This window comes from Cynara cardunculus (genome assembly GCF_001531365.2).
Source record: "Cynara cardunculus var. scolymus isolate 2C chromosome LG 1, CcrdV1, whole genome shotgun sequence".
Taxonomy (NCBI): domain Eukaryota; kingdom Viridiplantae; phylum Streptophyta; class Magnoliopsida; order Asterales; family Asteraceae; genus Cynara; species Cynara cardunculus.
Window position 1 is genome coordinate 24,699,014 of NC_037528.1, and position 22,102 is coordinate 24,721,115.

At 34.8% G+C, this 22,102-nt stretch overlaps 1 protein-coding gene across 1 annotated transcript; it reads left to right on the plus strand.

Moving 5' to 3' along the window:
• The first annotated feature begins 1,261 nt into the window (after window positions 1–1,261).
• On the plus strand, window positions 1,262–17,503 carry LOC112519604 (protein TIC 22-like, chloroplastic). The gene is made up of 8 exons (XM_025127811.1): window positions 1,262–1,862; window positions 3,090–3,164; window positions 4,621–4,677; window positions 5,056–5,115; window positions 5,205–5,285; window positions 5,470–5,505; window positions 5,877–5,974; window positions 17,278–17,503. The coding sequence occupies exons 1-7, from the start codon at window positions 1,320–1,322 to the stop codon at window positions 5,955–5,957; spliced, it is 933 nt and encodes a 310-aa protein (XP_024983579.1). The 5' UTR covers window positions 1,262–1,319; the 3' UTR covers window positions 5,958–5,974; window positions 17,278–17,503.
• The last annotated feature ends 4,599 nt before the right edge of the window (window positions 17,504–22,102 follow it).

Sequence of the window (22,102 nt, forward strand, 5' to 3'; positions counted from 1 at the left end):
TCCTTACCTAAAGTTGGTGGACAATAGAGTCGAGTAGTCGGCTCCGTACCTTATGAAAGTCCTTTGTGTGCATAAGAACAAGACAACAACAATCGTGCTAAACTAGCTTCCTTTGATCGTTGAATGTTGGAATGACCTGAAGGTCTCTTCATCATTTGCTGAGACTTGAACAGTCTTCACACATATGTAGACATGCTTGTAATCACTGAGTACCGCTTCAGATCACGTACTCGCCAGTCTCTAATCTTCAATTTCAGTCTTCGACATTTGCTGAAGGTTCTTTGGTGTGAGTGTTGTCTTCTTGAAGTATCGTTGTCTCTGATTGATTTACAATACAAGTTCTTCAGCGATCACTGAACAGACTCAATGAAGATTGCTGGAATTGAAAAGACAAAAACATAAATACAACGTATAAGTGAAAAGAGATTATCATCAAATCACTGAGAGAGAGGATCAACAAACCCTAATGAAAAAAAAACTTCACTCACATGGGATTGATGGAGTTACAAGGATTGGGAAGATTCAAACGACGAAGCACAGGGATCGAACCATAGGGCCGACTTCGATTTCAGATCTGCTTCAATTTCAAACGACGAAGCACAAGGATCGAACAACTTGGACGACTTCGATTTCAAATCTGCTTCGATTTCAAACTTCGAAGCATAGGGATTCGAACAATAGAGACAAATTCTACTTCGATTTCAAATGACGGGAAGATTTCAGATGGCCGACGACTAGACCTGCTTCTCCTTCGACTTCCCACTCTATCGCCGGTCTTCTACTACTACTTCGACTTGGGGTTAATGGAGAGAGAAGTGTCTTGTGATTATAGCAAAAAGAGTAGTGCATTAGGATTAAAACAGAGAGAAGACCAGATGATGCCATGATGGAATAAGGGGTATACTTGTTTTTTTTTAACTCTATTGACGCTTAATACAAATCATTTTATAAACACCAATTTTTCGTCCACACTTACTTAGATCAAAGCTTTCATTTTAATCAAGCATCTTATTCTAGTGAACACCCACAAAACTTGGTAAACATCCCCTAAAACTGTCTCTCATTCTAACAAAATTAGGGAGAGGCTTCAAGGAGCACAAAAATGCAAACCACATGTCCCAAATTCATAATTATTTTAATTTGAAGGCCTAATCCAATAAAAATATAATCCACACAGGGACCAAACATGTAATTTTCACTCTAGAAAATATATTGCATCTTCTTTTTATCTCTATGACAATTTTCAAAAACCTTCAAAACCCAAAACCCCAAACCCCAAACCCCACGTTCTTCTTCGTTGGAAACCACCGGCAGAACAAATGGATATTCGCAGTTCCGCTCATTCGTCATCTTCCTCGCCGGCAACGCCACCAAAGGCGCCTCAATTCAACTTGCAGCAAGCTGTTAATAAACTCCAAAACCAATGTTCTTCATTTTTCCAACATCTCAATCAATACAAGTTCTTTAGCCCCCCCTTCGTTAACCCCAAACCTGATTCTGGCAAATTTAATTTCGAATTTACCCTGACTGAGAATGGAAATAATGCTAGACAATCGAGTCGTTCTTTATCTTTTGCCAAAAACCCTTTATGGGCTCGAATTGCGGTCGATAAGACTGTTGCTACCGGTACTGGTGTCGGCTTGTCGGATGAGGATATCGAAAAGAGGTTGGCGGGCGTGCCCGTATACGCTCTTAGCAATTCTTCGGAGGAATTTGTTGTGGTTTCGGGTCAAAATACTGGAAAGTCACTAGGGTTGTTGTGTTTCAAGGAAGAAGATGCCAAGACACTTCTTGGACAAATGAAAGCCATAGATCCTAGAATGCGCCCTGGCTCGAAAGTAGTCCCCATCGCTCTCGGCATGGTAATTTCGAAAATTGTTCTCCACCTACTAGGAATTTGAATCGTGCATCTTAAACGTTAACAGTCTCAATTCAAATGAACTTAGCGAATTCTACAAATTTGTAGCTTCCCCTGGTTCCAAAGAAGACAACGCCTTTCGATTATGGAGGCCAAACTCTTTGATTTTTCATCTTCTATTTGAAATGCTTTCTGTATTTTCAAACGAAAATTCCCCAACCACTTTCTATTGATGATACAAATATTGTGATTATTTTTGTTAGCTCAGTAACTATAAGCATATGAAATTTGAATTTGGAAAGCAATAGTTTTTTTTTTATATCCAACCCGCTATGTGAGCCAACTAATCCTAGGGCGACCACCCGCTTTGCGGTTAGCCTGGAGTCAACGCATTTGAACCTTCGTGGTCACAAGGGGATTTTTATTCCTCCTTGGATTCGAACGTGCGACCTCCAGGCACTTTTGACCTTTGGAGCCCAAGCTCAAACCAATCGGACACCACCTTATGGTTGGAAAGCAATAATTTGTGCCCCAAACTGCTGAAATGCTGATATTTTATTTGAAAGGGAGTTGTTAAGCTTGTAAGTGATGATCAACACCACGACTCATAGTCAGTTCCTTATGATGATAATCAAATGAAGTATTCACGTAGTCACTTGCTTGATGATATTGAAACCATCCTTAAGAATATCTTGAATAGCAAATGAACTTAAATGGATCTTATCTTATTTTCCTTTGAGAACCTAGATAGAATAAACCTTAAAAAATATGGTGGTCTTAAAAATGACAGTGGAAGTGGGGACCAACCCTATTGTAGGATATCATGGAATATTGTCCATCAAGATGATAACCCCTCTAGGGTCCATATAGAAATTACACATAAGCAGGGTCTTAAATTGATTGATTAGGTAATACACAAATTTGATAACTAAATAGTCAAGGCCATTTAATAGGATATCAATATTCTAACAGGAGCATTTTGAAAGAAGGCACGCTATATTTTAGAATGATCGGGTTATGTATATGCAATTACTCCCTCCATTCAGCGGTTGGTGTATAATAAGGATACATGCAGACTGATATCCAAGGATAAGGACATTGCAATTTGCAATGCACACTTATTGTGCAACTATGCTTATTGTGACACTCTAGGGTGTATGTTTTTATATTTATGTAGTGATGACTAATTTGGCAGATTTGGTTTGACCTAAACTTGTGATTGTTCTGGCAGGTTTTCCAGCTTAAAGTTAATGGGGTTTCCTTTAGGTTTATTCCAGAGTTGTCACAGATAAAGAATGCAATTGAGGTGAGTTATTTTACATATAGACAAAGGGTTTGAAATTTTTGCATACTCTTTGTGGTTTATGGGTTCTGTTTCGACTTCCAATTAGCACTGATGCTATATTGTGATTCACCTGTATATATGTATATCTTATTTATGTTTTATTGAGTTAATTGGTAGATGCCATTTTGGAGTGCAAGCAAATATATTATTATTATTATTATTATTGTATTTTTAGTGTTATGAAGTAATTCGATCTTGTGCTTTTTCAGAAGTAATATCTTTGACCGTCTTTCAGTTTAGGTTCTTTGTCTACTAGAACCCTGATAGGGGTGGTTGGAGAGAAACTAAGGATAGACATGGGAGCCTTAAGCATTTCCGAGGATATGACCTCTGATACGAGTTCTTGGAGAAGCAAAACAGACTAGGGGTAGAGACTTGTAGCTAGTCTAATCGGGAGGAAGGGTGCTGGAGTGGTATAGGGTGGGGGGTGTAGGGTGGTGAGCTGGGAGATAGGCTACCAGAATCCTAATATACACCAGAGGATGCCTTATTGCCTTACCTTCGTTATGTTCTTTTGTACCTACTTATGATTATATTTTGTGGCACACTTTTTTCTAGCTTAGTTTTCTTTTCAGTTTTCGTCTATTGTCTTAATCTTCTTTCCTTTTCCCACGTCTTTTTTTTTCCCGAAGTATTCAGGACTCTTTTAGCAAACCTTCTTTTTCACACTCAGTTTTTGCAAGTCAGGATCTTCACGAAACAACCACTCTACTCTCGGGGGTAGAAGGCAGGTCTGCCAACATCCTACCTCTCCAAGGCCCCACCTGATTCAGATCAAAAGTTGATTAGCTCAGTACCATTTTTGGTTCCTTTTGTTTTTCTTGTTTTTACCAATTGTGATGATAAAATGTAACAAATACATATATAGAATTGAGGCTTGTAATTACACAAGATTATGCTATTAGGAAAGAGAACATACAACAAAATGAATCCCAACACACCAGTTGAACATCCAAAGACGACAAGTTGCAACCTTCAAGATCTCAAAACATAAAAACATAGAAGTATATGTCTTTATTGTTACTAACCTTAAGCTTACTTTCTCATTTGGTGTTATATAAATATGAACCACTTGTATGCATAATGGGTGTATATGTTCTAATATACTTGATCACCATGTCAATTGCCCTCCGTGTTTGTAGTATATTTTGAAATGAATATGATCATTTCTTAAAAAGAAAAAAAAAACATATTACTGAACAGAGTTGAAACCTTGAAATGAATAGTTGATAATTCACTTGATTAAAGATTTGACTAATCATGTGCTTCCATTTTCTAAAATCTTTAGTTAAAATAGAACTTCTACATGCTGTGGAAGGTTGCAGACAACCTCTTCTAACATAAATTGCCTGAATAGTTTCTCATCTTGTTTGGCATGTTCAAAGTTGTAAGTGATACTTCATGTTCTTCTCTCTAGGCAAGACGCAGGGCTGGTGTATCGGATGACAACTTCTCTGGTGTTCCTGTTTTCCAGGTTAAATATTTTTTCTTTGTATTAACTTCATTTCTACCCATCGTTGATCTCTCATACTTCTGAGACAGAAATATATTTATATGGTAATATAAACAACTTCAAGTTACATCTGAACAAAAAGGCATTACCATTCATCACTATAAAACACACAAAGAATATGCAGTCTTACATACAATATGCTGTTATATGCCACATATTTCCAATTGATTGATTGGACTGAGAGAAACTTATAATAGACATATTGACATGTTGATTGAGCTCCAATGATATGTTTTCAACTATAGACGTTTGTCTATTGCCGAGCAATGCGGGTATTTCTTTAAGTGTAGATGTAGGGATATGCTTTTGATTCAATAGTAAGACATTATGTGCATGCAGTCAAGGAGCTTGGTACTGAGGAGCGAAAACAATAGATACCGTCCTGCTTTTTTCAGAAAGGTTAGCAGAACTGTCTTAATCCTCTGCTTTGTTATAATAGTTTGAAAATTATCCACATTCATTCTGTCTTCTTCTCGTGTACCATGTAGGAGGACCTGGAAAAGTCTCTAATAAAAGCTTCTGGTCAGCAAAGGCGTTTGAATCCTGCCCTTAGGGTGGATGATCTTGAGGTATGGTTTTAACTATTAGGATCTATAATCACACAAAATAGTAATCAATTGAACATAATATTGGGCATGGGGCTTTAGACTGGTTTACAATCCAAATTAGGCTCCATATTTAACAGTAACTGCTTTGATCTCCCATTCTTGGATTAGCTCACTTTTTTAAACCACCTTTTAATTTCTTCTGCAGGTGGCTGTTCTTGAGGATATAATACATGGAATGAAGGTTAGGAATTTCTATCTATTGCAATTTTCTTGTGCCTTGTGTATCTCTACTCATGTTAAGTAAAATAAAAAAGCACTTCTAACAATTCCAAGATAGAGGGTTATGATGCTAAGCAGTTGACTTGTTACCCCAAATTTCATGACTTAAGTTTAGGGCTGTCAAATCAAAAAATTGGAACTTCACAAGGTAGCACTGGAAAGTTGGCTGTTGGCAGTTGATGAGATAAAGATGAAGCATGAGTGACTACCTAATGTTATCATTGCTCTTCAATCTCTACATTTGATGGCCGTAAACTTTGGTCTCAAAGATTTTCTTAGGTGTTCTGTGCTTTCTATGCTGTATAAATGTTTCACATTAAATTAACTTTGCAGGATGATTCTACGACTGTATGGGATGATGTTGTCTTCATCCCTCCTGGTTTTGATGTTTCAACTGAACCATCAAGGGAATAGGCTGCAGCTGCAATCATGTAAGTTTACACTACATTTCCCAACACAATGACTTCGGCAAGTAGGAAACAGTAATATGTGAAATAAAATAAACAATAAAACAAATATATATGCAATGGAATCTTTAAAACATCTTGGCAATAGAATTACATTGTCACTAGTAGGGTGGTAGCTGCCTTTGTACTACTCTGTACCATCTGTACACTTGCAAAAGAAACATGATCTTGAGTTAAAGACAAGGTTTCATTGCTTTAGGTTGCTTAACTTTTCCACATTTTCATGCTGCCTTATATGAGGTGAGCAAAGATGTGGTTTTTGGGTCTCATTTATTTGATTGTGAGGTGTATTAAGGGCTGTTTGGCACTTGCTGGATGATTTGTTGCAAAATGATTAAGCATGATTAAGAGGCTCTGTATAATTTAGTACTGATTGAAAAGTGACTGTTTGGTAAGTGTTCTGAATGGACAATTTAAATGACAGAAATTACCACCTTAACCCTTTATATGATTTAGTGCTGAATGAAATATAATTGTTTGGTAATATTCTGAAATAAACAATTATCTTGCATATATAACTTTATAATTATTAATTACAAAAAATATAAATTACCGTATACGACACTGCAAATTATTCATTCAAAATAACATGTAATATTTGTTCAAACAAGGGAAAAGTTCAGAAAAACCAAATGAACTTGCCCCTTTTGAATGATCAAGTCCCTAAACTTTTTTTTGAACAAATAAGCCATTGAACTTTCTCATTTTGAATGATTAAGTCCTTTTTTTTGAATAAATAAACTAATGAACATTTAGAAATTGGTTTACATCCTTTTAAGTTTTAACTCAAAAACCTACTTGTAACCGGCTACAAAGGTTTTAAAGTAAAAAAAATGTAAATCAATTTTACCATTTCCAAACCCTACCCCAATTCAAACCCCTTGCTTCCCACGACATCACATATTCGCTCCTCGCGCCACTCTCTATTGCCCTATAGTCGTTTGCTCTCCATCACCTGCCATCGCCGTTGTTGCCTCGGCCGTCAATTTCTCTCCTTTTGATCAGTTTTTTTTTGTCTTTTGGTTCTCCCGCTTTTCCAACAATTTAATGGAATATATATAGACATATCAAAAAAGTGGGAGAATCGGAAAACAAAAAAAGTTCAAAAAGAGGGAGATTGTCGGTAGGGGCCAACGGCGGTGATAGAGAGTGGACGATGGTGGGGCTGCGGGGGAGCGATGGTGTTGGCTGCGAGGGTTTGAATGGCATAGGATTTGGGAATGGTAAAACTGATTTAGGTTTTTTTCACTTTAAAACCTTCCTAGCCGTTTATAAGGAGTTTTTTTGGATTAAAATGATGTGTAACCAATTTGTAGAAGTTCGATGGTTTATTTATTCAAAAAAAGGTTTTAGGACTTGATTATTCAAAATGAGAAAGTTCATTGTCTTATTTATTCAAAAAAAAGTTCACGAATTTAATCATTCAAAATGGGGATGTTTATTTGGTTCTTCTGGACTTTTCCCTTGAAACAAACACAACATTACGTGTTCAAGTTCTAGATTAAGCAAAAACATAACAATCTAATAGTTTCTGAATACTTCTTAATTTGAATCATCTAATACTAACTAATTTACAATTTGTTCACGTAAATTAGCCATGTATTCATTGTCTTGAGAACTCCAAGGCGTTCCATTCATGTCTTCTTCCTCGCCTCCCTAAATTTTTTCTTGTCCTTCGACAATAAAGATGGGGTCATTGTCGTAATCCATAACTGATCATGGAGGAAACAAAGAGCTAGACGTTGGTTTAAATGCAACTTCTCTTAACAATTTAGCATCATGTATTACGCCCTCTTGCCCAAACATACATGAATAACATATTAAAATCACAAATTCCTAAAACGGTCCTCTACCTCTATAACAAGCTTGTTGATAGATGGACAAGACTGCATGTACAAGAGTTCCATCCAACCCACCTATTGCTCTCTTTATTGAGAAAAAAATACAGATTATAACACTTAAAAATGTTTTAGTTTAACCATGATGTTAAAAAACGCCAGAGGCATGCCTCAGGGCGAAACGGGCAAAAATTGTTCCAACTCGTAAGCCCCTGTAAGTGGAAGCTGAACGTACGCCTTGATAGGTGAGGCGGTGGTGAGGCATCCGTGTATCAAGTTTTGTATATTTTTCTATTTTTAATTTAAGGATATGATTAAAACTTAAAAAAACCCAATATCATTAGGAAACTGAACCATCGATATTTTCTACCTCAATAAGCGATATCTTCTTCCTCTTTTTTCTATATTATTAACCGAATTCTTTATCTTCTCCTTAATAAACGATATCTTCAGCTTTCCTAATCGAGCCTAATTGATTCCTTCTGCCTATAAATTGATGAACGGATTCAATACCAAACATCGACTTCACCAAGAGTCCATCGATTTCTGGTTTACCAAGAGTCATCGATTTCTGGTTTACCAAGAGTCCATCGATTTCTGGTTTACCAAGAGTCATCGATTTCTGGTTTACCAAGAGTCCATCGATTTCTGGTTTACCAAGAGTCCATCGATTTCTGGTTTGCACCAAGATTCCATCTATTTCTGGTTCTGGTTTGCACCAAGTATCCAACTTCCAGCCAATTCCATCTATTGCTTCTATGATTCATTCATAACCGGTAAGTTTTCTAAACCTTCTTTTTGTTTGCTGCATGTTCTGTAATGTGTAAACTGTAAAGATTGTTTTGTTTTTGTATTTTTTACGCATAAACACTAAAAAAATACACTGTTTTTACTTTTTATGCATACTGGATACATATGCTGTGATCACGATAGTTTCTTGGTGATATGATATGTAATAGTTCATCAGACTAGAGCTTACAATCTCAAGTCTCATCAGACTAGAGCTAACAATCTCAACCTCCAAATCATACCAAGAAATACCAATCACTAGAGTTCTTGGTTATTATCAAAAGCTTTTAAGATAAAAACAGTTTTAAGCTCAAATGAAAACTGAATTAAATAATAACCAAAGACCCTCTGGGTTTTATTTCAAATCTCTACTCTTTTGGATAATCAAAATAGGATATCTGATATCACAAAATCATTTGAAACATGAGCAATTAATGCCTCTGGCTATAAGCCTTTTCCCCTTCTCAATAACATCGTTGTTATCATTTCAATAAGAGCAATATTTCCAAGTCTTCATGTTACAAAGAAATGTTGACTCAGAATTATCGCATCTTACGGATGTAACACAAAGCTATAACAGTAATACACACAAATGCCACCCTTATCCAAATGTACACCTTTCCTTGATATGCCACCCTTATCCCATGATACACCTCTTCTTGATATGTCACCCTTGTCTCCTCATTAAATCTACAGATAAATCTGTAGTTTTAGCCAAATAATGGCTTCAAAACAGTTTCATATCAGAAACTTTATCTCAAGAACTCTCACAGTTCTTAAATCCACTTTTCATTCTCATCTCAATATTTCTTTTAGAAACAATTTTCTCATGTCAACAGTTTGAAAGAAAACAACAGTACCTTTCCTCAATTTAAAATCAACATTTGAAAGATACAGGTTACCCTTCACAACTCAAAATAGTTTTGAAACTGTTAATCAATATTTTGGAAAACAACAATCTTCATCGGACAAGCTCCGGGCGATGACTGCCCCTAATCGACCAACTCTATGGCCGATAACCTCTCATCGGACAACACTATTCGGACAACACTTGGAAAATATAAACATACTCACCGGTCAACAATATGTTCGGTAACAACCTCACAGGTCAACACTGTGTCCGATAACAACCTCACCGTTAAACACTTTAAAACATCAAAATTTAACCCGGACAACGTTTTGTCCGATGAGCATCCTCATCGGACAAGACGTTGGACGATAACCCCAATCTGGTCAACACTTTAAAACCCCAAACATTAAACCGTTCAACACCTGGGCAATAAAAGGCCCAATCCGGACGACTCTTGTCCGATAAAGGCCTTCACCGGACAACACTTCGTCCGGTAAGTCCTCACCGGACGATGCATAAAATACCCAACTCCCTCATCGGTCAAGGCATGACCGATAAGGGACTCTCATTGGACAACACAGTGTCCGATAACAAGCCCTTATCGGACCATGCAATTAAGCAAGAACATATATACAATATACATACACGAGCAGATTAAAATCATGAAAAACCAATATCCATAATCAAATTCAAAGGTTGTTTGTAAAAACTCACCTTTAAGCAGATAATAAAATTTGAGGATGAAAACAACAATTAGAATAGCTTCAACTTTGATCCCACAAATCAGCTTCTACTTTTAGCAAGGATTCACACAGAAACTTCCTTTCACTCTTTTGAAGCTTTCCAAAAATGGCAGGAAAGGTTCTTCTTCAAAAACCCTTCTCTTTTTATACTTTCCTAAACAAGCGGTTAAAGAATATAAAATTCTTTTCCCTTCTTCACACAATGCACATATGCACCTCACATATACATGCATATTTACCCCTCACCAGTTCATGCATGTATATACATATATACACATACACACACACACACACACATATATATATATATATATATACAAACCCATGCAGGCATGCATATAAAATATGCACATACTCACATCAACATTCCATGCATGCATATACATGATGCACATTTTCACATAGATATGCATATACCCACATCATGGATTATAACAATTAATCACATACTCATAATAAATACCTCAAATGTATAACCATAACCTGGTTATCACATGCTCATTGCATCGATTTGATGCTTGAGAAAATCAGGGAATTGCCTCAATTTAAAAATGCTTTGCTCAAAGCAAAACGAGTTACCAATTTCACACAATCATCAATGGGTATTGAGCTTAGCAAGGAAGTTTGCAAATAAAATATTTCGTTCAACCTGTAGCCACCCGATTTGCCACGGTCTTTTTGACCTTGGAGAGTATGTTTAATTTGAAGCAACAACTACAAGCAATGTTTATTTCAAATGAGTGGACAAACTGTGCATAGGCAAAAAATTCTGAAGGAAAGGCCGTCAAAAAGATTGTTATGGACGAGATAATTTTTTGGCCTAGTGTGGTTTATTCTATTAGAACCACAAATCCCCTTGTGTATGTTCTATGGATAGTTGGCGGTGAGACTCCCGCTATGGGATTCATTTATGGGGCAATGGATGAAGCAAAGGAAAACATTGCAAAGAATCTGAATGATGATGAGCCTTTTTATAGGGAGATTTGGGACATCATCGATTCAAAGTTGGATTATCAATTGCACCATGATTTACATGCAGCCGGATACTCTGAAGTATAACTTTGAAGAATGACTCTTCAGACTTGAATTTAGAAGCGAAACTATATCAATAATTATTTAAATGAAGTTAACCCTAGAATAAAATTGAATTTAAGAAATGAAACTATATCAGTAAATTGAATTTAAACTTAGAAGAGCATCTGTGTCAAATCTGAAGACGAAGTCTAAAGACCTTGAGTTCAGAGTTATCCAAATACTCAATATCTTTGAAAAAGACCCCATGGTAAAGTTTGCATCATACAGAGCAAGACCAACCAGAGCTCCTTTGGTTCTTAAGGACCAGAGCCCATGTGGACTCACCAACCAAAAGCAAGGCCAACTAAAGGTCCTCTGGTCAACCAGAGCCTCTAGTTTGTCTATTTAGAGCCTCTGGGTCAAAAAAATGGTGAATACTTAAAGAATTTGAGTTCCAATTACAACCAGAGACCCTCTGGTTAAACATGAAGATCAACTAGAGCCCCTTTGGTCCTTTATGATGGATTGGGATATTTTTCCAAGGTTCAAATAAACAACTAGAAGCAAAGCCATCCAAAAGCCTGACCAACCAGAGGCTCTAGCTTACAAGACTAAGTCTAAGTCTTAAAAACTTATCTTCAAAGTCTAGATAAGTTTATTGCAAGACTTGTACTCTTGAAATTACGCTGAAGTAAAACTTTTCAGACTTCAGAGCTCTGTATAGGCAAGCCAGAAGCTCTGCATGCACTATGCAGAGGCTCTGCATGGTGCTCCGTCTAGAAAAGAAGATTACAGAGAACGGGTGAGCTAACTCTGAAGAATGACTCTTCAGACTTGTACTCTAGAAATAACTCTGAAATAAAACTTTGAAGAATGACTCTTCAGACTTGTACTCTTGAAATAACTCTGAAGTATAAAATCAATCCCATTAAATCAGAGTTCAGACTTCTAAGTCTAAAAAAAAAGACTTCAGAGTTTAGACTTCACAGTTCGAGTGAGCTAAGTCTAAAAAAGAAGACTTCAGAATTCGGGTGAGCTAACTCTGAAGAATGACTCTTCAGACTTGTGGAAGACTTCAGAGTTCAAACTTCTAAGTTTGAAAAAGAAGACTTCATACTTCTTTTTCTAAATCTAAAAAAACGACTTCGGAGTTCAGACTTCTAAGTCTGAAAAAGAAGACTTCCGAGTTCAGACTCCAGAGTTCGGGTGAGTTAAGTATGAAAAAACAGAGTTCAAAGTTCGGGTGAACTAACTCTTTAGAATGACTCTTCAGACTTGTACTCTTGAAATAACTCTGAAGTATAACTTTGAAAAATGACTTCAGACTTGTACTCTTGAAATAACTCGGTAATAAAACTTTGAAGTAAATCTCTGAAGAATGGCTTCAGACTTGTACTCTTGAAATAACTCGGAAGTAAAACTTTGAAGTAAAACTCTGAAGAATGACTTCAGACTTGTACTATTGAAATAACTTTGAAGAATAACACTGAAAATGACTTTTCAGACTTGAATTTAGAAATGAAACTATATCAATAATTAGTTAAAATGAAGTTAATCCTAGAATAAAATTGAATTTAGAAATGAAATTATATCAGTTAATTGAATTTAAACTTAGAAGAGCGCCTGTGTCAAATCTGAAGACGAAGTCCGAAGACCTTGAGTTCAGAGTTATCCAAATACCCAATCTCTTTGAAAAAGACCCCATGGTAAAGTTTGCATCATACAGAGCAAGACCAACCAGAGCTCCTTTGGTTCTTAAGGACCAGAGCCCATGTGGGCTCACCAACCAATAGTAAGGCCAACCCAAAAGCAAGGCCAACCAGAGGCCCTCTGGTCAACCAGAGCCTCTAGTTCGTCTATTTAGAGCCCCTGAGTCAAAAAATGTTGAATACTTAAAGAATTTGAGTTCCAATTACAACCAGAGACCCTTTGGTTAAACATGAAGATCAACCAGAGCGCCTTTGGTTCCTTTATGATGGATTGAGATATTTTTCCAAGGTTCAAATAAACAACCAGAAGCAAAGCCATCCAGAAGCCAGACCAACTAGAGGGGCTTTAGCTTACAAGACTAAGTCTAAGTCTTAAAGACTTATCTTCAAAGTTTAGATAAGTTTATTACAAGACTTGTACTCTTGAAATTATTTTAAAGTAAAACTTTTCAGACTTCAGAGCTCTTTATAGGCAAGCCTGAAGCTCTGCATGCACTATGCAGAGGCTCTGCATGGTGCTCCGTCTAGAAAAGAAGACTACAGAGAACGGGTGAGCTATCAATGAAGAATGACTCTTCAGACTTGTACTCTGGAAATAACTCTGAAATAAAACTCTGAAGAATGACTCTTCAGACTGTACTTTTGAAATAACTCTGAAGTATAAAATTAATCCTATTAAATCAGAGTTCAGACTTCTAAGTCTGAAAATAAAGACTTCAGAGTTTAGACTTCACAACTTGTGTTAGCTAAGTCTGAAAAAGAAGACTTTAGAATTCAGGTGAGCTAACTCTGAAGAATGAATTGTCAGACTTGTACTCTTCAGAATTGTAGAAGACTTCAGAGTTCAGACTTCTAAGTCTGAAAAAGAAGATTTCAGACTTCTTTTTCTAAGTCTAAGAAAAAGACATGAGGGTTTAGTTTAGACTTCTAAGTCTGAAAAAGAAGACTTCAGAGTTCAGACTCCAGAGTTCGGGTGAGCTATGTCTGAAAAAGTATACTTCAGAGTTCGGGTGAGCTAACCCTGAATAATGACTTCAGACTTGTTCTCTTGAAATAACTTTAAAGTAAAACTTTTCAGTAATCGAATTTAGAATAAAATGAAGTTAACCCTAGAATAAAATTGAATTTAGAAATGAAACTATATCAGTAAATTGAATTTAAACTTAGAAGTAAAGACCATTTTTTTTCCAGGAATCAGTTACCACATGAACTAATTAACTCAAGAATAAAATTAATTGCATCCTAAATTAGTGGGATTGATTGAATAAGAGGACACATGTCAATCAAATGGGTATAATTGAATTGTTGATGTAAATTGTGTCTAGATACGTTCAAATGAGTCTAATTCAACCACTAATGTAAATTGTGTCTAGATATGTGTTTAGGCGGGAAACAAGAAAACCGACTCACCAGAAGATGACACGTGTCATCCAAGTTACTTATTTATTATAAGTATAGATATGCTATATTCCTCGTCATAATTGTTTGAGAAAGTGTTAATAGTCTATTGATGATTAGAAACTAGAACACATTAGAACTAAAATAAGTATTTTACATCATTTTGTTGGTTTCTTTCTATTTGTTGTTCATAGTCTATTGATGTTGATATAAAATCTACTTTTAGCAAATGTTTGTAGAAACAATTAAGGATTTCACATCCTAGTTTTGGTGCTGATCTTTTTTAGGTAACGCAAGATGGTTTGTTTTTGTTTTGACCACCTAGTTGTCATCTTTGGTATGAATTTGTTTCAACTAGATATGGACTTTGTTGGTGAATTTGCACAACAAAAGAAACGTAGAATTACTTGGAAAAAAGAGTGTGTAGTCCAAACATTTCTTGAAGTTTGTGTAGATGACATCATTCAAAATGGAAGAGAATGTAGTATTCTTAAGCCAAATGATCAAGAAGAGTGTTGGAGAAGACTTAAACATCAACATACTTTTATCGCTGACCAACGACAGATGAAATATGACTATGATTACCTCAAAGGAAAATATGCAGCATGGATGAAATTAAAAAACAAAATAGACAATGTTTATGATCCATCAGCGAACACTTTTAATCTATTTGAAGAAGAATGAAAGATGGAAATTAATGTCGCTTGAGGAGTATGGGACTGCTTTTACCTGAACTTCGTGTCCAACTATTTTGACGTGGTTGCACTACAGGAATTGAGTGTGTTGGATCACATTCCATTATTCATGATTCTTTTGACACTTTCTAATCTCAACTTGAATGAATTTGTTGAAGTTATGTATGACACACACGAAACTGAGGTCCTAACTTCAACGCAAGAGTGTTTTTCTCGTCCTCCAACCAACGCAAAAAACGTAAAGCTAAGCAAGCAAGTAAAAAAAGTTTCAAGTTTAAGAAGCTATTTTTAAGGTTAAGAATGTAGTGATGGAAAACATAAAACATGGAGGAGGATCACAACGTGACGATAATGTTGATACTTGCTTGAAGGAACATGGATGAGAGCACAACACCGATTGTATGACATAACGACATTTGTCTTGGCTGAAAATGCCAACTATAGGAAAATGTGGATGTGTTTAGAGCCGGAGAGCTATGAGGGTTGGATTAGACTTACGACTTGTAAGTATGGAGTACTACAGCTATTGAGTTTGGATTACACTTGGTATTTGGGAGGATTTGTCTTTGTCTTGGGGTTTGAACATATGTGTTTGTTACGATCGTTTGACATAATGTGTTTGTTTTCATGTTTGAACATATGTGATCGATATGATATGTGTTTGTTTTGGGAGAATTTGTTTCTTTTTCATCCAACAATAAATTATACGAAGTCTCTTAACTATATGGATCACTTAAGTATTCTGCACCAAATCATTCAACAACTATCAAACAACCCTCTAGGCGTTCAAAGGATTGAATGGTGGTCTTGGAAAAAGGGTCGTTGAATGATTTGTTGAGACCCTTACATGAACAATTGTTTGGAGCGTTTTGTGAGTGATTCAGAATGTTAGTCTTTTCTGTAGCCAAACAAGATCTCCCTTTGACCAAATAAGAGATTAGCTCTTATGGCATCATTAAGAGCCCCAAACAAACAACCGCTAAATCATGATCCACAAACTCCTCGAGGATGGAGAGGTAAATGCTGTAAAACAAATTGCAAAATTTTACGTGAAGCATTCAAATTCCCAAAACTTGTCTTCATGCAAAGGAATCTAGGACAAGTACTTCTCCATTCGTGGATTCCTCTTGTCCACCTTGTAAAATCTCGAGCTGTGCTCACTTGATCAGCTTGGCCTCACCCACCTTTCTAACACAGCTTTTCTTCCCATTCTCTCCCATGGCTTACACCTATTAATCCAGAACTTTACTTTGCAAGCCTTTATCTGTTTGAGTATACTCTCCTTGGTGTCCATATTCCTATTTACTTTTGTCCTGAAATAGGTGTCCATTTCCAAAAGTGAGTGGCATACTTTCCACTTCTATTCTTTATTTATGAGGTGGAGAAATTCATTTTTTTATTATTAACGGTAAAATTGTCATTTAGTTAATCAAAAACTGTCATAATTACACATTTCTAAAATTGTGGCTTTTTCATTGTGGATATTTATTTTGGAACGTAGGGAGTAACTAATTGAAATTGGATTCCCAAAGCTTCTTTCTTGATTTTACTTCATTCTTTTGTATCTTCACCAATTGCCTCTGCCACGCGGACTTCACAAGTCGGGTTTTTGGTTTCTGGACTTCTGAGTTCTAGAGTTCAGTGTTCACGTTTAGGGCTTGATGCAGTAACCCCAATGCTACTGGGCTGATTTTGGTTGCTAGTTTTACTTGTATTTCTAAGTTGTATTCGGATTTAATTGAACAATTTTAATACATAATTTAACGTTCAATTTAGCCTAAGTTGTGTACAGACCAGACTGCATTTTTATGGTATGGTTTGATCGGTTTGGTCACTTTATGCCAAACCGCACAGCGCACGTTGCGGAAATTTTTTAAACCGCCCGGACCATACTGCAAACACCCCTACTGAATCTATCAAGTAGAAGCATTCCATGCTTGCTTGACCAAGTGGGTTGAAATGTAAAAGTTAGGTTTCTTCAGCGATTTCATATTGCTTGATAGCATTTAGCTATAGCTCAAACCATAGGTTCTGCTTTTCTTTTATGAACACCATCATCATTCCTAAATCCCCAATTCATGCTTTCTGTAAGCAACTTTATTGTGACATAAAAAGATGGCCATAGGCTTCTTGTTCAAGTTGCTAAAACATCTCATCTCGTTCAAATAGCACTTTTACCCTGTTCACTTCGAATTATGTATCTTGATGGCGTATGCGTATATGCAATGCAGGTTTGTATATCCATTGATGGCTTAAACAGAGTTTCGGAATGTGGGTCATAATGATCATCATCAGTAGAAGCAGCAGCAGCAGCTTAAGATAGATGTATATTGCTGATGTTGTGTATCCATCTATCCATGGTTCAATCCACAAATCAGTGAGTTCATGTGTAAGGCAATCATTTTGTCAATTTGTCATCGAACTTTTTGTTTTTCGTAACAGTAAGGAAATTCTCCGGTAACCGTTTTTCTATTATTTGTTCTTGACATGAGTTTGCCCGATGCTAGTTTGACCCGACCCTAAAAGTGAGCTAAACAATTGACCAAAATACCCTTACAAACAAGATGTGGATTAGAATGGTAAGCATGCCCCTACAAGTAATTGACCAAAATACCCTGAAGTGAATAATATTGTCATCATCTTTATTAGTTAATTTGAAAAGAAGGCATTCTAGAGGTCCATCATTATGACATTCTTTTAACTATTCTTTGAGAGGCATGAGATTCTGTAGCTTTTAGTTTATTAGTAGTTTTGGCCTATTTTGTTTACCTGTGGTTTACATCAATCTTCAGGGGTTCTTAAACTTCAATAACTACAATTATCATCCATGTGGTTTACATCAATCTTTGAAAGTGGTTTCTAAACTTTAATAACTACAATTATCGTCCCTACGGTTTACATTTTGCTTGGAAAGTGGATTCTGGTCACTGACTCCATTAAATTACTTCGTCAAGTGTATGTCTTTTTACCTTTTTTTTTCTTTAATTTTTTTTATTTATATATAACCACACATATACACTACATATATAATCACACATACACATAATATATATTTACATTTACATTTATATTTACATTTGTATTTATATTTATATTTATATTTATATCTATATCTATAATTTATTTTTAAAAAAGTAGTTATAACCACCTTTTTAACCATATCTGTAGGATCATCTCAATTTAAAAGTTTGGGTAAGTTTTTCGAGGTTTTTTTTTTTCCAAGGTTCCCTCATGATCACATCTTTATATTTAGAGAAAAAAACAAAGGAGAGTCTTGAAAAATAAAGAATAGGAGAACCACAAAAAAACCATTTTCTAAAATATGGGATCAGATTAGGAGAGAGCATTGAAAAAGAGCCCGAGGAACCGGACCAAACCGTTAGATTGAGATGATCCCATAAATATGGTTAAAAATGTGGTTATAATCACTTTCAAAAAAAATATATAAAATAGCACACACCTTTTTTTAAATTGAAAAATGACGAAATATAATAAAAATTTGAACGAAATAAATTACACAAAAAAATAAGATCATTTTTTTTCATCTATTTTTATCGTTTTTCTGTTTATTTTTTTTCAAGAGTTTCCCTTGATCTTTACCCCTAAATATGAGGATGAGATTGAGAGAGAACCTCAAAAAGAAAAAAGAATCGAAGAACTCATCCAAACCTTTAGATTGAAATGATCATACGGATATGGTTAGAAAGTTGGTTATAACCATTTCTTTTAGAAATAAAATGTAAATATAAGTATAAGTATAAATATAAATGTAAATGTAACTATAAATGTGAATCGTAAATGTAAATATAAACATAAATATAGATATATATTATGTGTATGTGGGGGCTTAATCTTTTGAGAACTCATTTTTTTTATGAGATATGTGAGATCCATTCTAAACCTCATATTTTAATTATGGGAAAAGTCTAAAAAAACCCAATGGAAATTAGTGTTTGGAATAATTAAGTCTTTGGACAATTTTTTAGAACAAATAAATTATTGGACATTTCAAAACCTGTTAAATAACTTCTTTAACTTTCTAAACTTGTTAAATATATTCTTATAAACTATTGTAACATCGCGGTTACACTAAGTTTGAAAACTATTTACCTAAAACATTTTCCGTAATATAATCTCTAAAACAGATACGAGATATAAGTTATAGATTTTCACCAAAAAAGTTTAACGAAACTTACAACCAACGATTTCAATACCAAAAGTCGGGACAAAATATATAACTAACCGAATCTAATAACTACATAAATACAACACATGAAGAAATATATATATATAACAAGTACCAAAATGACTTTCGGGATCTTGAATCCTTCTAACAGATCTACACCGCCTTATCTTTACCCTTGTATGTTATCGTCCTTCCTGGAAAAAAAAATGTTTATTCTAATGGGATCAGCGACAAGGCTTAGTGAGATTATACCGAAGCGTATAAATATGATGTAAAAAACAAATATTAACCGAAACAAAACAGAAAGAATCGTTTAACTACAAGTCAAACAGTCAACATACCATGCCATATGATTCGCAAAAGTGGTATCAATTAAAGCACAACAAACATATCAAAACAGAAGCATCACTGCCAAGAATAGAGTATACATGTACACCACACCCCCTCTTCGTCTACAGGGCCCGTGCAAAGTACTTACACCTGACTCCTTACCAATCGGGATACGTGAATACGACAACCGATATGCCACACTCAACCTCCCTCTCCTTGGGATACGTGGACATACACCATGCTACAACATATCACTCGAAGTAATACCCGTAGATCATGATTTACCAAGAGGCCAAAGAAACAGTCTCGGTTCGGGACTCGACCGACAACACTAAATGAACAATAAATATCAATACGAGGCCAGGGGAATCACCATACTCAATAACGCATGCAAAATCAATTAATTTACAGTAAGAAAGCATATACATATACTATATATAAGTATAAGTTCGATATAAACTCACAGTCCTTCAATGTAAACAACCGAACACGGTAACATCCAATTCCAACCTAGAATAGAATTAGACCTTCAGAGGCTCTATATAGCCTTAATATAAATCCCATGGAGTAAACATTTCAAGTATCATTAACAAACTATATACCAATCTCAAGTTATACACTTTTATACCTTGACTATCCTACTTTCAATTCCCCTATATAGCCCTCTGTTCATCCCATGTTTTACCACACTTAGACTCAAAATTAGCCAATGATTTATAAATACTAAATAAAGTATTCTCTTATATCTTTCTAATGCAACTAACCTCACATTTTTATATTTTTTTTTGTGATTTATTATGTATTTACAACACAACAGCTCAAAGCTGTCAAAATTCAGCTTTACAACACAGTACATGTTTCAGTTTTTACCCATCTTAACTTCAATTTTCACATTTTTCATGTCTAAATATGAATTGTAGTTCATTATATTATCTTTCCATGGACATTGATCTCATATTCATACGATTTTTCTTCAATTTTCTACGAATTTTCAAAATCAGAGTTGTAACCATACTCTTTCAATACCAATTCACCCATATAATCCATTATAATGTCCAATTCTCTTGTATTTCAATACCATTTTCTGGTTTTCATCTCATATATTACTTATTCTTGACAAAACTTCAGAAATTCTATCATTATTTAGCATATAAACATGATTTCCCACATTAATCATCATTAACATCACTAATAATGCTTAATCTCATGACTTCCATATTAATGCATGCAATTATTCTAAGTTTCTTTCATGATTAAACTATAATTATCATCAAAAAAACCTTAATCTATCATCATCTTTTTATAATCTTTCAAATGCAAACCCTAACCTTCTTGATTATCACTAACTACATGGAATAAACTTGAAATTAGAAACATATCTTTGATAATTATCACATATTCTTCAAGAATCTAACATTAATCATCAAGAATTGAAAGATTTAAGCCCAAGTGTGTGAAAATCGCACATTTAGTAGGTGTAGAAGTTTCTTCAGCTGAAAATGGTAATAAAAAAAAACCCCTTAAATCCCGTCTTTTTTCACTACCACCCGATTTGAGCCGGGTTTGACCCGGTTGGGGGCCCGTTTGACCATCAAACGCTAAAAAAATCATAACTTTTTGTTCGAACCTCCGTTTTCGAGGAGATTTTCGCCTACACGTTCGTAGTACGATAATCTATAACTTCCAACAAAAATATTTTAGAAAAGATCAAAAAAATCCGTTTTACATATCCATAACTTAGATGTTGACGTTTATGGCCCCTTTTTCTTCTCTTAGCTCCGCTTGACATGAAACTTTTCAGATCCTCTCATATTCTTCTAAGAACTATAACTCTAAAATTTCAAGCCCAAACTCCCATTACAACCCTCTTGTTTGAGTATAGTTGCAAATTTACCGAATTAGCAATGTATTTTCATAAAACTCAAACGGTTCAATTTTTTTTTTATCGACTTTCATCATTTCTAACACTTCATAATAACCATCTTAGGAGTGTTCAAAGCTTAACACATAATTCTTTTTTAAACATTATATTTAAGAGAGTTTAGAAAGTTGGATGTTACACCTATACAACTGGTTAATGTGGTGAAATAATGAAAAAAGTTTGAAAAAAGTCAATAGACTTTTATATTTTGAAAGATTAAGTTTTTAAACATTTTTTGAATCAAAAAAGTAATTACATCTATAAACTGAAACAAATATACCAAAAAAGTACTTACATAAAAAAAAGGATTACTGATAAAATTTATTTTAATTAAAAATAAAATATATTCCGCATATGATTTTTCAAATTAAATTTTTTTTTAATATGATTACTGATGAAATTTATTTTAATTAACAATAACATATATTCTGTTGGTGATTTTTTAAATTAAAAAAATAGAAAATAATTTTATTAAATTACTGACGAATTTTAATTAATTATGCATTTAGTTAATTTTTTATAGTTAATCCGTTAGTAATTTAATTAAATTATTTTCTATTTTTTTATTTGAAAAATCACCAACGGAATATATTTTATTTTTAATTAAAATAAATTTCAT